The sequence below is a fragment of the Melozone crissalis genome, unplaced genomic scaffold, assembly GCF_028551555.1.
Source record: "Melozone crissalis strain CALT ecotype California unplaced genomic scaffold, PUWL_Pcris_2 ptg000029l_1, whole genome shotgun sequence".
NCBI lineage: Eukaryota > Metazoa > Chordata > Aves > Passeriformes > Passerellidae > Melozone > Melozone crissalis.
This window is the reverse complement of record NW_026535807.1, coordinates 15662535-15678477: the sequence shown is the minus strand read 5'-3', so window position 1 is coordinate 15678477 and position 15943 is coordinate 15662535. Positions and strand designations below refer to the sequence as shown.

The window sequence follows — 15943 nt, the reverse complement described above, 5'->3', positions numbered from 1 at the left end:
ATATTTAGTTCTGAGTGTGGGCTCACTCTTCCCAATTTTTTTTTTTTATTTGGGTTAAGAAATAACTCAGGCCAGTAGATGTGCTTTCCTTCCCTGTAGCTTTCTGTAACCTCTGACTCTACCACGTACGCTTAAAAACCAAGTCCTGCTAGATTTTGGTTCTGCGGAGCGTTGCTGTCCCTGGCACGGCCACCCCGGTGTCACTGGGCTGCGACATTGCCTTTCTGACGGGTGGCAGGGAATTCCTGTTCCCAGGAGAAGTACCTGGGCACGGGCGGCCCGGGGGCTTGGCGCAGCTCAGCACGGGGATGGCCAGCGCTGTGTCCGTGTCCCCGCGGCCGTGTGTCCGTCCCTGCTCGGTCCCCGCGGCCGTGTGTCCGTCGGTCCGCCCGTCCGCACTTTGTCGGGCGCGGTGCCTTTGCCCACCGCAGCCACCAGGGGGCGCCCGCGCAGTGCCCGCGGAGGGGCCAGAGCGCCGCCTGGCGGCGCGGGCGGTGCCAGCACCCGCGGGAGCCTGAGGTGTGTCCGGTGTCCCCGAGATGTGCCCAGGGTGTCCCCGGTGCCCCCGGGATGTCCCTGGGATGTGCCCGGTGACCCCGGGATGTCCCCGGGTTGTGCCGGTGCCCCCGAGATGTGCCCCTGGGATCTGCCCGGGGTGTCCCCGGTGTCCCCGGGCGGTGCGGGAGGGCTGCCGGAGCGCTCCAAGAACCCCCCGTACTCACCTCTGGCTGTGCCCGTGCCTCGTTGTTGTGCCGCAAATCCCTCCCGGCTCTCGCTCGGATGCCCTGTGCTGCACAAGGGCTGGGGTGGGTTTGTGGGGAGCTCTGAGTGCTCAGGATGCTGAGGGCATGGTCATCTCACAGGCTGGAAAATCTTTCCATCTCCCAAGTGTGTGCTGCCAGAGAGATGGTGGAAGGACAGGAGGAAGAGATGTTGTGTGGTTTATGGATGTTTGATGGGCTGTCAGACTAAGAAGTGATACCCTTAATAGGAAAATGAGGTACGTGGAAGTTACTAGGACGTGTTGTGAAACTTGGATTATGTGGCTGCCATATGGTACAGCGTGTTCACAGATACAGGTTGGGTTCCTGTAGGATCAAGCTGAAACCTTGGTTCAGTCTCTTTTATTTCTCCCTGTCTCTAAATAATTACAATTTCCTGTCATGTCAGTCAGTTGTTTCCAGAGAGCGAGTGTAACTTTGTCACTTGGCTCAAGCACGTTATTTCCATGCTGCAGCTCATTTTATTTTCCAAGCCTGCCCTCCCCCTTGCTGTTTTGCCTCTGGAGAGAGGTGGTTTCACAGGTGAGCTCTCTGCTCACCATGGCCCTGAGAGCAGATGCTTTGTGTAAAAGCCTTCCCAGGTGTAAAGGCTTGTTTGTGGTTTCCCTGTAGCACACAAAGCTCTTCACCTGCAGGCATCAGCTCTGCTCCTCCAGCCTTTGCATTATACTGGTGACAATGAGATTGTGCAGAAGGTGATCTCTGTCATTTATTGGGAATCTAACGGGCAACACTCGCTCTGTCTTTGCCCAGGAAGTGAATGTAGTGCCCTTGTAAACTGTGTTATGAAATGAGACCTCAGGAGTAGCACAAGATAGCTGTATTTGCTTTGTCTGTCATTACTGTACTGAGGTTTAAAAACAAACCACAGATCAACTAACCCTTGAGTACAGCATAATCACATAAGCTTGTTATCAACCAAGCTGAACTCTGTGCCTCACAAAAACAAAGGCTAGCAGGTGTCTCTGAGCACCTCTGATGTTATTACAGACACCTGGGCAAACCCTTAACTGAAGTTTTGTGCAGGTGCCACTGGTTTGAATCTGCCTGAGCAGAAGGGAATTAATTTACTGGCCCTGTGCCTGGTGCTTTGAGGATGAGACATACAAACGTGGTCATTCACCCCACAGGCTTCTGAAAAATGCTGTTGTTGTATGAACAACATCAGGTGTGTGACTGGGCTTCCAGTTCTTGTGCAGGGTGTGGATTTGCAGAAAGGAAGTACAAACTTTATTTCTAGAGGCTGGAAGGATTTAGTAGGTTTTCTAATTAATGTATGTAAAACAAACCTGAGAGGTGGGGTTTATAAATGCGTTCCTATTCATCTCTTGTTCCTGTTAATATTACCTGTGTTTTGGGCTCTCCTGGCTTTACTGGAGGCATTGTTAGGGAAGCTGCAGGATCTTGGTGTTGGCCTTGCTGTGATCACAGGAGGATGAGGTGGGGATGTCCTGCTGTTGGACTCTAGCCTGGGGTCCCTGTCCTGTGTGTTGCAACATTCCCTGTGTGCACAGGAGACAGAATTCTGGGATACACCTGGGACACAGATTGAGCTGTTCCTGCTCACACCTCTTGGGCAACTGCTGGAAGTAAACACACAGCTGGCAGAAGAAACCAGGAAGATTTTAAGCATTCAAAACCTCCCTCTCTCTCCTCCTAGTTTTCTGATCCTTGCAATGAGACTCCTGTAGCCCCTCTGCCCCTCCCCACGCCAGCCATTGACCCAAAACAAAATTGTGAAGAAAATCCTGGATAAAACTATAGTGTGGGGCACCTACAGAGGAAAAGTGTCATTGGTCTTGGAGAGAAGGAAATGGACCAGAGGGAAAAGCAGGTCAAGCAAACATGGGTCTGGAGAAACAGTACTGATTCTCCCAGAGGTGTCTTCCCAAATGTCTGTGAGAGCTGATTTTCTTGTTGTTTAGAAAGGTACATTTTAGCTTGTAATAGAACAGAAAGACTAAAAATAATCCTCAGGTGATCAGAGCCTGGTTAGTATTAAAAAAGAAAGTATGTACTGGCCTTCGCTTGTGTTTAGGCCACTGTCATAATAATGGAGTGATTAATAATGAAAGTGTGTACTGCACTTCACTACCGTATTTTCATTGTGTTGCATTTATTTTCTGTAAATAAAATGTTTTCTGTCAATAAAATTTTCTGTAAATAAAACATAGAGAGGTGTATATATATGAAATATTGAGCATTTTTAGGGCTTTGCTCAGGCCAGTCAATGAGGAGGGTTTCCCCAGGCTGTAAAGCTGATAAAGGTGATGGAGAAAGGCGACAGCTGGGTGTTGTGTTTAGTCAAACCAGTGCAGTTTCCCAGGGCCATTTGTTCACAGCTTTTCTTGGGGGGAGCCAAATGGGATGGAGGAAACCTACGGTTTATGTTTTTCTGCATCGCTATTAATTTAGCCTTCAGGCCAAAACAGCTTAATTGGAAAAATGTCTCACTCAATGCATGGCTTAAAACACACTGGGCGTTCTATATTTAGGTTTTAGGTTGGGTTTAAAGAAAAAAAAAAAAAGAAAAAGGTTTTTCAGAAGCAGCGCGGTGTTCCCACAGCAGCACGGAGCGGAGTCACCTGCTCACGGCACGGCCCTCGCCGGGGCCGGGACCGGGACCGGGACCGGGGCCGGGGCCGGGGCCGGGGCCGGGCCCTTCCCTCCCGGGGCGGCGTTGCCGAGCCCGGGGCACGGCGGGGCTGCGGCCTCCGGGCCGGCCCTGCCCCGGGGGCGGCCCCGCTCCGCCCCGCCCGCCGCCGCCGCAGCGGTGGGAGCCGGGAGCGGCCGAGGATGGCGGCGGCTCCGGGGGCTCGGGAGCTCACGCAGAACCCGCTGCAGAAGACGTGGGAGCCCTACGACAACGGGCTGCCCGCGGGGCACAGCGCGCAGCGCGGCGGTGAGCGGGCCGGGCCGGCCTCAGGGGGCTGGGGGGATGGAGCCCAGCCCCGGCGCGTGGGGTCGGTCACTGCGGGGCGGCGGGCCCCGGAGCTGCTGCGGCTGCTTCCGTGCTCCCGGGAAGGCAGGGAAGCTCAGCTGGGATCAGTGTGTCTGCTGGTTGCTTTTGTTGGTGTTTTTGCGGGTTTGTTTGGGTTTTTTATTTGTTAGACGCGCTGGTGTCAGGGAGCGTTTATGTTCGGTGTATTCGTCTTGGAGAGAGGCCTGAAGATGTCACAATGCTCTTGTTTTGGTTGTTGTGTTCCTTTGTATTTTTTTTCCTTTAAGGCCAGTGCTGTATCAGCCCATCTGTTCCATGAGTTAATGACTTCCCATATTCTGAGGTGCAGCCAGCCAAGTCATCCGCCTCGTGAGACTTTGGCTGCGGCGTTTGTAAACCATAGTTCATTAACAAACTTTGCCTCACAGGTTGTTTTTTACCTCCTCTTCCTCTCATTTCCCCCCTTACTTAAGTCACAGAGGTCCGGTACACGGCAGTTTTGCAGACAAAAGGGGCTTTGTCGTGTGGAATTGTTTGTGTTTGTCATGCAGAGATGCTGTGCTGACAGAGGTGAGGCTCTGCCGGTGTGGCAGGAGTCCATGGGCTGCAGCCTTGGCTCTCTGCTCCTGCTTTGGTCCAGCCCTTGCTAAAAGAGGAAACCAAACCCCCTCCCCCACAAAAAAACCCCTAAACCACCCCTCACTCTCTTGTTGTGTGCTGGGCAAGCAGGCAGGAGTGTGTTTCTGTGGGAGCTGAATTACTGCAGCATCTGAGCCATGGCAGATTGAGATGAATGCTGAAGTAGGAAGAGGGTCAGAAAATGTGTATAAATGCTTTGTAAACATGCTAGGAAGACTGCTTCATTTTAGCCTTAATGTGGCGTCTCTTTTCCAAACAGAGTAATATCTGTTATAACTCTGACACAGATACTGTTTTACAAAAAATCCCCCAAACCCAAGAACAAAATTGCGTATGAGTCATGTGTAATTTGATGATGTACATTGTCTTCTTGGCAGAATTGTTTAGCTTCACTTGATTATAAATTTAAAAATATTTCGCATGCCAGTGGGGTTTTTTGTAGGACTCTGTAAGTTTAATGCCTAAGACCCCTTATAAATTGTCAAGGGACCAAAATGAGAGTGCACCTAGACTGCAGTGGGATTTATTTTGCCTTTGTGTTGTATCCACACTGCAGTCAAAAGATTTGGAAGTAAAGTCATTTGGAGATAGCTCTATTAGATAGAGCTATTTAGCAGCTTGAGTTGAAGTATTACTGTCATGTGGGCCTTATACTTCAGAGTGAGCAAATAATCAGGCATAATGAAAAAAATCTTTTGCTAGGAAAAGAGATTGCCTTTTTTAAAAATCTTTTTCCAACCCTACACATAAAAATCTGCAGTCCTTTGTGATATGTAAGAATTATGAACAGCCTGCAAAGGAGTAGGAGTAGAAGTTACTTTTCCTTGATAAAACCTTATATCTAGTGTCAGCAAACTGAGAACACTTGGTAATTTTCCCCGTGCAGGGGAGTTGCAGACTCCATTTCCCGGGGATTTCCATGTGTCCTGTGTTGCCCTGTGCTCTGGTGAGGCAGTGTGACCTGTGGGTGCTGCAGCTGGCAGCATGAGCTGCCCAGATGGGTCACTGGGGCTCTGTTGGGCTGACCAGCTCTGGTTCTTTCTGCTTCAGGTAACTGTGGCAGGTTTGTCTACAAAAAGACTCACCAGTGTTAGCTGGTTTTAGTGTGGTTTTCTAAAAGTTGTAGCAACTGCTGTTGTCTTGGGAGGAAGAAATGTGTTGAGCTGTGCCAGGGTTCAGCTGTCACAGGGCTTTGAAGAGCCAGTTCTTTCAGGCTGTGCAATACAAGGTCTTTGGGGAGGAGCTGTGTCCGTGTGCAGCCTACAGAGCAGGCAGCTTTACAGCTGGGGACACAAGGTGGCTGTTCTGGTGACTTCCAGAGTCACACCTGAGGGCACTGCAACTGCATCTTGTGCATATTAATAGCTGTGGCTTGCCTTCTGTGGTCACCTGTGGAGAGTTTTGTTTGTGAATAGGTTGAATGAAAACTGTTCTTGGCATTGGATGTTCAGATTGCTGTAACCTCTGAATCAAGCAGAGGGCTGTAAACGTGGACATAAAAAACAAATAGCTGAGTAGGCCCTAGTGAAAGTTGTTTGGGGAGCCAGCAGAGGATGTTTATAGTGAGAGATAAATAGTGAACTTCCTGTGGTTAAACATTCCTCCCCAGCTATAGTTAAATGCTTTGTTTCCTGACAGCTGCTGAAGTTTGGTCATTCTAATAAATGTCATTTGCTGATACAGCAGTAGAAATGTACATCCCCTCCCAAAAAAAAGTATCAAATTATTATCTCTGCTCTAAAGAACTCTGCCGTTTGAGCACATGCTGCTTGTGTGTATTTATGCTCCTCATGCTAGGAACTGAAAATAGGAGAGGGAATGAGGTGAGGATGGTGCCTGAGGAGCAGAGGTGGGATGTGAGGTGGGATCCTTGCTGTTGGCATCAAAGCTGTAGAAGCAAAAGGTGACCCTGAGGAAGGGCATGACAGAGCAACTCAGAACAGCTGGTGGCACAGGGCTGGCCAGGGGACAGATGTGAATTCTGGATCCCTTGGACCAAGGTGATGGTAAAAACTGGTGGTTTGGACAAAAAGAGGAGACACAAATTAGAAGATGATGGACTTCTTCAGGTCTAGGAGCAGATGATTTTCAGGAAGAACAGCAGGATGGGGAACTCGTCTCCATGGGATGCAAAGAAGGGAGGCTGGTTGTCATTGTTGATCAAAAAGATATGATGGATTAACAATGGTTAGCTTGGGTAAGTGATGGGAAAAGCATGTAGGGCTGACCTTATTTGGAAGGATGGTTGTGTTGGCTTAAAGTCAGAGATACTTGTGTATGAGCCTCAAAATAGTGCAGGATTTTTGGAGAACAGGCCTTGAATTGAAGGCCATAGGAACTGCAAGAACACTTTGTAAACTTCAAATCTCTAACAGTAACAGCTTGATACAAAAAACATGTGTCCTTAACACATATAAGGAAAAAACAAAATCTAATTCTGGGTCAAAGGGAAGGACAGTTGATAATTTGTTTGGTAGTAAGGGAACCTGGAAGATATCAACTCTGACTCGGATTTCACAAGATCCAAAAGAATTTTGAGGGCTGATGAATTGCAGCACAGCTCATCTAGATTGTTCCATGTCCCAGTTTGGTTTCACAACCTTCTTTTGCATTTGTGTTACTTCACAATAGAGGCAAGAAATAAACATGTCATTTCTTTCTCCTTGACTGTTAAGTCTTAAACTTTAGGAAGGGTAGGCAGTCATCATTTTACTCTCGAGCTGCAACTTGCTGTGTTGTTCTAATGTTTAAGAAATATTAAACTGGGATAATGACTTTGCTTCAGTTGCAGCATTTCATCATTTGGCCATTTTCCCTCACTGATTGGAATTTTGGGTGTGTTTCTTTATGTTTTCCCTCTCTTTGGTGATGTTGTTTATAAACATGCACTCCTAAATGTATATATCACAAGCATCTGTTTTAAAGAAAAAACTGACTGAAGACAATGGTGTACAAGCTGTAAGTTTTGTTTTACTGTTCTGAGTGCTTGTGTTCCTCTAACAAAATCAATGTTGATGGCACATCCACAGGTTGGGGCTGTCAGAAACTCCTAGGGGTTACATATGCAAAGTAGTAGTGAAAAATGAGATTTTTTTTTCTAGAGACTAGACTGTGTAGAGGTATTTCTGAAGATAAACCAGACCATCCAGTGGTAAGGAGTGCCCTTAGGAATCTGCTTTGGTTCTAACTCACACACCTGTAACCCACACTGAAGTTTTTATATAAATTGAATGATGGTGGGGTGCTGTGAAAAGGGGGATTTACCACTGTGTCACTGGGATATATGTAATTTGTGATATGTTTGGCTATTTTTATTAGCTTACTTCCTTGTGTCAAACTTGCTTACATTTCTTCAAGGGAAAATGTAAACCATGAGACACTGATAATGAAAATACCTCCATGGGAATGGCTATTTCCCCCTGCTTGCAGGGAGTGTTGGCAATGTTCTGTTGAGAAACTGTGGTTTAGATAACGTGAAAGACAGTTAATTTCTTTGGAGTATTTGATACATCCATTTGATACATTCAAGAACTTGGCATTCTGTTCTGGTCTTAACTTTTTTTATTCAGTTAATGAGCAAAATTAAGCATTGTTAATTACACAGGATCATAAGGGTCTGCTGTGCTGAGTCTTTGTGTGTTGAGAATGCTGCACAGAAGTACAGAAGAAGTGAAATAGCTGCTTTGTGTGCTTTTATTTTTAGTTCTCTCATTTAGCTGTGAATGGGCTGTTTTGGCCAGCACAGGTGTCTTTGGCTTCTGCTTGCCAGTGCACAGGTGTGTTTGTCACTGAGTGCCACCTGTGCAGGTGTGAGGCTGCAGCCATGGGTGGCCATCAATCCAGAACACCAAACATTTCTTTAGTGCCCTGAATTTTAGACTGTGAACTGCCCCCCTCTTGTTAAGGACAAGCCCTGAGGGTGGCACATTCCTGTAGCACCGTGGCCTGTGAAGTATTGCTTACAGGGCTGTGGCTTTTTGTAAAAGCAGATTTGGGATCATTGGCATCAGTGGTGTTCCTCCTTACAAACTCATCTGTCTTTGTAGAGTAAAAGCACTCTTGGTCAGCCTGGCACCTAACAAGAGTAGGATTGCCTCTTGTTTATTGGGATATTTCTCTTGGTTTCTGCTCTGTGGTTACTCACCAGAATGATTGGAATAAGGGGTGAGACGTGCCTGTTGAACTGGACACATGGGGTTCTGACAAAGGCAGCTTTGCTGGTGTTGTACTTTCTTTGAGGATATAGATGTAAAAATGGAGGTGGTAGCAGACTGGCACTGAATGTCCCTTGTGCATGTTGTAGTTGGGTTGATCTAGTTTGCTGGTTGGTTAGAAAATATATCACAAACCCATGCAGGCCTTAAGAAGGACTTAATTTAGAAATTTAGCTGTTGATATAATCTGTGAAGCAGCCATTTAATTTAAGTGGTTTGCAGGACTCTTCATGGAAGCTTCCCAGACTTCAGTTTTGCTCCATACAGGTTTATCGTGGCATTACTGGAGGACAGATATTCTGTGAGAAGGTGAAATTTGTATGGCTGAGGAAAAGAAAAAAAAGAAAGAAAGAGATGCTCTAAGAGCAAAAAGTCGAATTCTGCTTGGAATGGGTAGAAAAGCCTGTTACAGCACAATTCCTTGCAGAACAGGAGGAGTTTGGGCTGTGTACGGAGCCTTTCTGTACAGATCCTGGTTTGTCTTTTACTGCTCTTACTTCACTGTTTGTGCTGAAAAATTGTTCAAAACTGAGCCAGATGTTTCAGGTGAAGGATCTTTTGAACAGACTTTGAAGAAAAATGTCTTCTCTTAAAATTTCTTGGGGCCCTGGGGTTTCTCTCACCTCAGTATTTTATTGCACTGTCCTTAAAGCCGGAAGCAAGGCTGTTAACTTAATAAGCACTGTGCTCTTGGCACTCCATAGGCTTTGCTGTTTCCCTAGAGACTTCATCCTCTTGGAGAGGGGGTTCACAGCCTGAACTTATGACAAAGAGGAAAATAAGTAATTACCCTTCTTGTTTATAGGCTTCTGCTCAGAGGAATTTTCTCTGAGGGTTTTTATCAGTGTCCTTCCAGAGACTTGGTCATGTTTGGATGGATCTGTTTTGCTTTGCATTTAGTTCCCTGTAGCTGTCATTACAGGGAGTAGTTGCCTGTTTCATGGATTTGAGGTTGGGTACCATTTTACCTTCTCTCCCTCATGAAAAGTGGTGTATTTTTAATGCTTTTTGGTTTGTGTCTTTCATTGTGCATTTTAAAACAGCACATCTGCCTTTGCTAATCTGCTTGTTCTTTTTTGATTCAGTCATGTGAACTTTCTGCACCAAGTGGCTTTGTGGGATGGGAGTTTGGGAATTTTGAGCAATCGCAGCCCTTTGTACAACAATTCAGTTATGCCTTACAGCTAATCACTGAGATTTGGTCTTTTGGAGTGAATTGATGTCTCCTCTGTCAAGGCACTGAGGAAATCAATAGACATGTGGATTGTGCAGAAATGAATTCCCTTAAAAATAGAGGGTGGAGGGAGCTGGTGGTATCTGCATCACTTTAATATCTTCTTTCTTTTTAGGCAGTTCCTTGTAGCTGTGATAGATTAATGCAAGGTATCCTTAGTTTTGTGCTGTTAAAATGTTCAAAAACTTGTGATTTGAAAGGAAATGCACAAGATTTTCAGATTGCAAATACAATTCCTCCAGCCTCCTACACTGCTGAGTTTTTTAATTAAATGCCACGACTTTAATTAAGAGTGTGTACATATATCTATATTAGATTATTATACTTGATTATATAGAATACTTGTCTTATTCTTAGTAACAGTCAAAATGACTTCTGCTCAAGAGAGTTTTTAGTGTTAATTATACTTAAAGGAGAAAAAATCAGTAGCGAGTAGCTTGTTTTACTATAATGTATTAAGATGTGTTTGTCATGCTTGTTTTGCTCAAAATCAAGAAAAGGTTGAACCATGTTTAGATCTTGTTTTAAAAATACAAAAATTATTTTAAAACTGTACACCTTGCTGTTTCCTTTCAATGCAAGCACTGAACTGAGGTACACAGGGGCATAAGATGTCAGTTGTCTTTATTTTGGGATTGTTTCTATGTGCCAACACACAGGTTTCTTCTTTCCTGCGTGTTTGCACCTCACCTGTCCATCATTGCACTACCACTGACTCACCCTTCCAAAATTCAGCATAAAAGGGTGGTCAGGGTCCCTGTCCTGCTGTGGAGCCCCAAATGGTGACAGTGCATGAGCTGCTTGGGGGCACCTCCTTGGGGGGCTCACAGAGAGGGGTTTTCCCTGCAGGAGCAGCAGCCTTTGCTTTGTGGGAATGCTGTTGGTAAATGCTGATTTCCTGTGTTTCCTTTGCAGTATGTATGACCAATTGCCCTACTCTGATTGTCATGGTGGGTCTGCCAGCGAGAGGAAAAACCTACATCTCCAAGAAGCTGACACGCTACCTAAACTGGATTGGAGTGCCCACAAAAGGTGATGGGTTTACTGTTGTTTACAGCAGAAGGACAGGGCACAACCTTAGGGGCTTTATAAACCTGATTTCCAGTAATTTTGTTGCCAAGTTTGACTATTTAAAAATCCTTCTGCTTTGTTAATGTATTTTTAAGCAATAACATACACAGGCACGTTGCTGTTTATGTGCTAATTAATCAAATTATTTTGACTGTTCCTTTGTCTTCTTGTTCTGTCAGGTGCCTAAATCAAACTTTTTCCCTTATCGTGAAACACTGCCCTTTTTTGTTTATTTATTTTTTCCTTGTTTCCCTTCTCCTTTCTTCATTTAGGTGAAAAGGAATGTTGTTTACAAGCAGTTGAGCAATCGCCACTTCTAGGTTAAACTTCCCGACTTCTCCATCTTTTTTTCTCTGTGAACTTTGTGCTACTTGCAGTTCCTTACTTCTTTATGTTTGTGTAATGACTTGCAGTTCTTTGTCTAAGTACTAAGAGCCCAGAGACTGAGGCAGACACTTGTTATCACTTGATTTTGACTGTTTCCATATGGTTTAACCTTTCTGATGACCAGTATCAGCTAGTTCAGAGTTCAGTTTTATCCATTAGGCTGAAATGGAATGACAATCCAAGCAGTTTAGCCTATATCCAAGGTGACAAAATACTTGTATGTTAGATAGACATGTAACTTAAATTTATGAGATGTGTTATGTATAAATGTCATTGAGTTTGAGCACTTCACTTTGTTAAACTTGCCGACTTCTCCAGCTTTTTTTTTCTGTGAACTTCGTGCTGCTTGCAGTTCTTTACTTCTTTATGTTTGTGTAATGACTTGCAGTTCTTTGTCTAAATACTAAGAGCCCAAAGACTGAGGCAGCCACTTGTTATCACCTCCTTAAAGATTTCCCTGTGTGTTTTGGGCAGGAAATGGCTCAGATTGGCTGTGCCAAGGACCTCTCTGGTATCTTGTGGGTCCAGTAAACAGGACTTAAGTGCATTTGAGGTTCTGAGCAGCCACCTCTCCTTCCTTCTCCTGTCTCTGTGCAGAAGAGCAAGACACATTTGGTGTGCTGGGATTCTGTGTCCAGTGCAGTAATAGTAGCTTCATGCCTAGTTAATAATTTAAATGACATTGCACATATGAGGTCATACTAAAGTGTGGAGTTTTGGCTTGCTGTGCAGAGATGTATTTCCTAGTCACTCTAAGAAGTCAAGATGAAAAATTCTGGCCTATATTTAAACTGCCTTTTGATTCTAGGGTAAAGCTTTTTGTGTGGGTGTTTTGTTAAGTTTTTAGGAACTTGTATAATGTGCTTTATTTAGAAGAGACATTATGGGGGATGTATTAAGTATGAGAATTTACAGGACTTGAATAATCACTTTATTTTGACTGTTTTCACACAGTTTAACCCTTATGGTGACCAATATCAGCTAGTTCAGAGTTCAGTTTTATCCATTAGGCTGAAATGGAATAACAATCCAAGCAGTTTAGCCTATATCCAACTGACAAAATACTTGTATGTTAGATACACATGTAACTTAAATTTATGAGATGTGTTATGTATAAATGTCATTGAGTTTGAGCACTTCACTGTGTGATCTTTGACTAGCAGAAATCCAGTACTGGACAGCAGAAAGATATTATCCACATCTGGTTCATGCTTGGTTGAATGCATCCCAAATACTAATTGTGCTGTAGGTGGTGTTTGGCCCAACTGTAGGAAAAATTCTGTGGGCTACTGTGAGCAGCACATCAGAAAACACACTCACTTGTGCTTGATGAAAAACAGGTAGAGCATTGCTGCCTGATTTTACAAAAATATGCAGCCTAAAGTTGCCATATGAGGTTCTGTCCTTGGTTGCTGAGTATTGTTTGTCTTTGTTAGAAAGGGTGCCTGAGATTTTCTCAGCAAACCACAGAGCCTTTCTGTTTGTGTCTTCAGTGATGCAATTTTACTGAAGTCACTGTGAAACACCTCACTGCCTGGCTGAGGGGATAGATGACATTTTCCCTAATTCTTCCACTTGGTGGGACTGAACTGATACAGGATCAGTATCAAGTAGCCCTAACATCTGCTACCCTTTGGCTCTTAATGTCTTAAAATTAGTGTGTGCTTAATTTAGCAGGAGTTCTTGTTCTCTGAGACAGATGGCTCAAATGATGAGGTTATGTAAACCAGAGAAAAGATAAATGCCATCTTTTCATGTAACGTTAAGCAAGCTGGAGAGTTCAAGAACAGAAGGTGGAGGTAAATAGCCCAGGCTTTTGGTGGTGGTTAAATAATTTCAGCCACCATTTCTGTGTTTTCTTCCTTCCAAATTCCTCTGTTGTATAGAATGGGAAATGGTTAAAAGTACAGGGTACACTTTTGTCTGTGCTTTTTGAAGGAAATGAGGTCAATTAGATGTCTGAATAGAATTGTGTTGCAATGTGGTTTTGAGATACTAAGCCTTGGAAGCTTTTTTGAATAGTTGTGGTTGTGATACCAGTGAGCTTTGAGAAAATTTTCCATAGGCATGGCTGCTAAGAATAAAGGCTGGAGATTGTCCCACTAGATAGCACTTTTTCCTCTCCTCTGCATGGCTCTCTGGCAGTAACTATTCCTTCTCATGAAATCCATTATTTTTTATAAGGACTCACCTTATCATGTAGCCACTGTGGCCAGTGCTTATTAAAACCATCACAGAATCACCTGGATTGTTCTGTAACCCATGTCATGATGCATTCCATCAACACTGCTGAGCTCAAACAAAACTTGACTTTTGGGGAAAAAAATAATTTTTATATCTTTATGCTCTGCCTCCAATCCGAGCAGCAATCTGTATACAGCAGCTGGTTCATGGGCTCTTCTATTCTGTCTTCTTTCTTAACTGCAGCCTTGTAATTGAGTCTACTGCTTCTTTTCCTCTTTCCAGAAATGAAGTCTGGCAAATAGAGTTGTACCTTGGCAGCATCTCAAACAGAATACTTCAGTGTGGTTTAATGTTAAAAAAAAACAAAACCAAAAGCTTTGCAGTTCAACAGAAAAAACCTGTAGATCTGAAACAACTTAAACATTAATTGTATTTCAGAGGCCTGCTTTCAGAGCCATTGAATGAAATGAATTAGGGTTCAGTGTCACTCTGCTCTGGGGCAAAGCAGAACTATCTTGCCTTAATCCCATACCTGATATTGCAACCTGATGTTGTGTTTGGCCATGGACCTTTTGCACCTTTACCCAGATAAGGAGTAGGTGGTTTTTGACCACTGAGAAGAGATCCCAGTGAGATTGTTTCATACTTAGGATGATTTTTAAATTATTTTTTTTGTTTTGGCAATTTGTCTTTTTTTTTTCCCAGTAAGTGGAACAGGGGTTGTGAAATACTAATCCTTAAGGAATAGAAATATTAGAGCAGTGTTTTGAAAAAATGTTTTCACTACTGGAATTTTAAGTTTTGTTTACTTAAAGCAAGATTGTTTAGTTCTATTTAGAGCTCTGCCTTGTGCTGAAATAAGAATTGTAAGTTTTGGGAGGTGTTATCTGAATACTGTTTCACTGTACATATACATAGAAGGAGAAGAAGCTAATGATAATAATAAATTATTATTAATACCAATAATCATTACTAGTTCTTTATAGATTTTGAGTAACTCCAGAAAAGGAGGAAAATAATTCCTTTTTGTTGTCCAGGCAAACTGGCAGACAAAGGCACACTTCAGTGTGGCCACTGAAGTAGAGTGACTACAGCCCAAATGTTCTTTAGCTATTTCCAAGATCTATTGCTGTCTTGGCTATTTTAAACCTCACAAAACACAAAAAGAAGTATGATAGATTGACTTCTTACAGGCCAAGTTATTTTATCTTTGCAGGAAGTTTGCTTTCAAAGTTGTCATGACCTTTTCATGTTTCTGTTGTTGGCTCTTGCTAATGCTGGTTTCTCTTGGCAGAATTTAATGTTGGTCAGTATCGTCGAGATTTGGTGAAAAAATACAAATCCTTTGAATTCTTCCTGCCTGACAATGAAGAAGGCTTGAAAATCAGGAAGTAAGTTTTGATTGTGCTTGGTACACCATGCTAATTGTATTAAAAGGATATCCTGTTTAATTTGCTCTTAGAGATTGCTTGAAGCTGCATTTTTGTATGATCAAGAAGACCTTAGGGAGACTGCAGGAAAATACATTCTAGAGAAGATGGAGTAATGATTTCTTTAGCCTGATTAAAATTTGGGGGTCTTTTTCTCTTGATTGTTTCATCTCAAGCATCAGAAATTGAGAGAAGTCCTTGATTCATTTTCATTAGGATGTGATTACTGTTACTCCTGTAGATACTCCAGGATATTTTCACTGAAAAACTATTTTAATAGATAGTAATAACTTTTCCTACCTTCTTGTAAAGTACCAGCTAATAAATGTGACTCCTTCTGCTGCATAATTCCTAAAATCCCATTTTAGAGCTTTTGTTTGCTTCATACAGGAAAAAAACCCACATAACTGCTTTTCTTTTTGATTTGTATAATGAAATTGTTCATCTGGAGCACTTTGAATGTATTCATCATTATCTGTTTAAATGAGTGAGAATCAAATGTGATCATTTTCTCCCTGAAATTGTGGGTTTGGCCACCATGCAGATGCCTCATTCATTCCCTCAATGCACAGCCTCAAAAATTGCCATGTTTTGCTAATGCTGTGCAAAGCAAGGAGAGAAGCAGAGTTCTATGTCCAGATGAAGCATTTGAGTGTCTGCTCCTGCCTGGAAAGAGGCTGTGCTTTAATGTAGGGCAGACCTTGTGGAGAAAGGGTCAGAACAAAAAGGAGCTGCTTCTTTCCTAGAGGAGATCAAGCAAGAGGGCCTTTTGATTTTCTTGGACACGCACTGTACTTTTTAGTGTGTTCATGAAAGCCCTTGGAGCATGCAGTGTGAAATGAGAAATTTGATATGGATAGAAATAGTATTTATTTAGGCTACTTAAAATATGGACTGCCTTGTTCTTAATTCAGCTTCACCTTATACATCAAAACCATCTGGAGTTCTTTTGTGGCTGTCCTTGCCTTGTCCCCCCTCTCTCTTCCCTTTCTCCCCCTCAGCAGCACAGAGTGTTGCTAAAGCCAAAGGAGAACAGCTTGCATAAGAGCCTCCCAATCCTT

At 43.5% G+C, this 15943-nt stretch overlaps 1 protein-coding gene across 2 annotated transcripts in view; it reads left to right on the top strand.

Annotated features, from left to right (window-relative positions):
- Positions 1-15943, top strand: part of LOC128939816 (6-phosphofructo-2-kinase/fructose-2,6-bisphosphatase 4) — a 49167-nt gene that overhangs the window by 12885 nt on the left and 20339 nt on the right. The window contains exons 1-3 of one of the 2 annotated variants that reach the window (XM_054281025.1): positions 3554-3684; positions 10726-10842; positions 14747-14843. In XM_054281025.1, coding sequence (XP_054137000.1) covers positions 3579-3684; positions 10726-10842; positions 14747-14843 — 320 coding nt within the window. In that variant the 5' untranslated portion in view covers positions 3554-3578. Of the gene's footprint in view, positions 1-3553; positions 3685-10725; positions 10843-14746; positions 14844-15943 lie in introns of those variants that run through there. The other variant, XM_054281026.1, reaches the window with a different exon arrangement.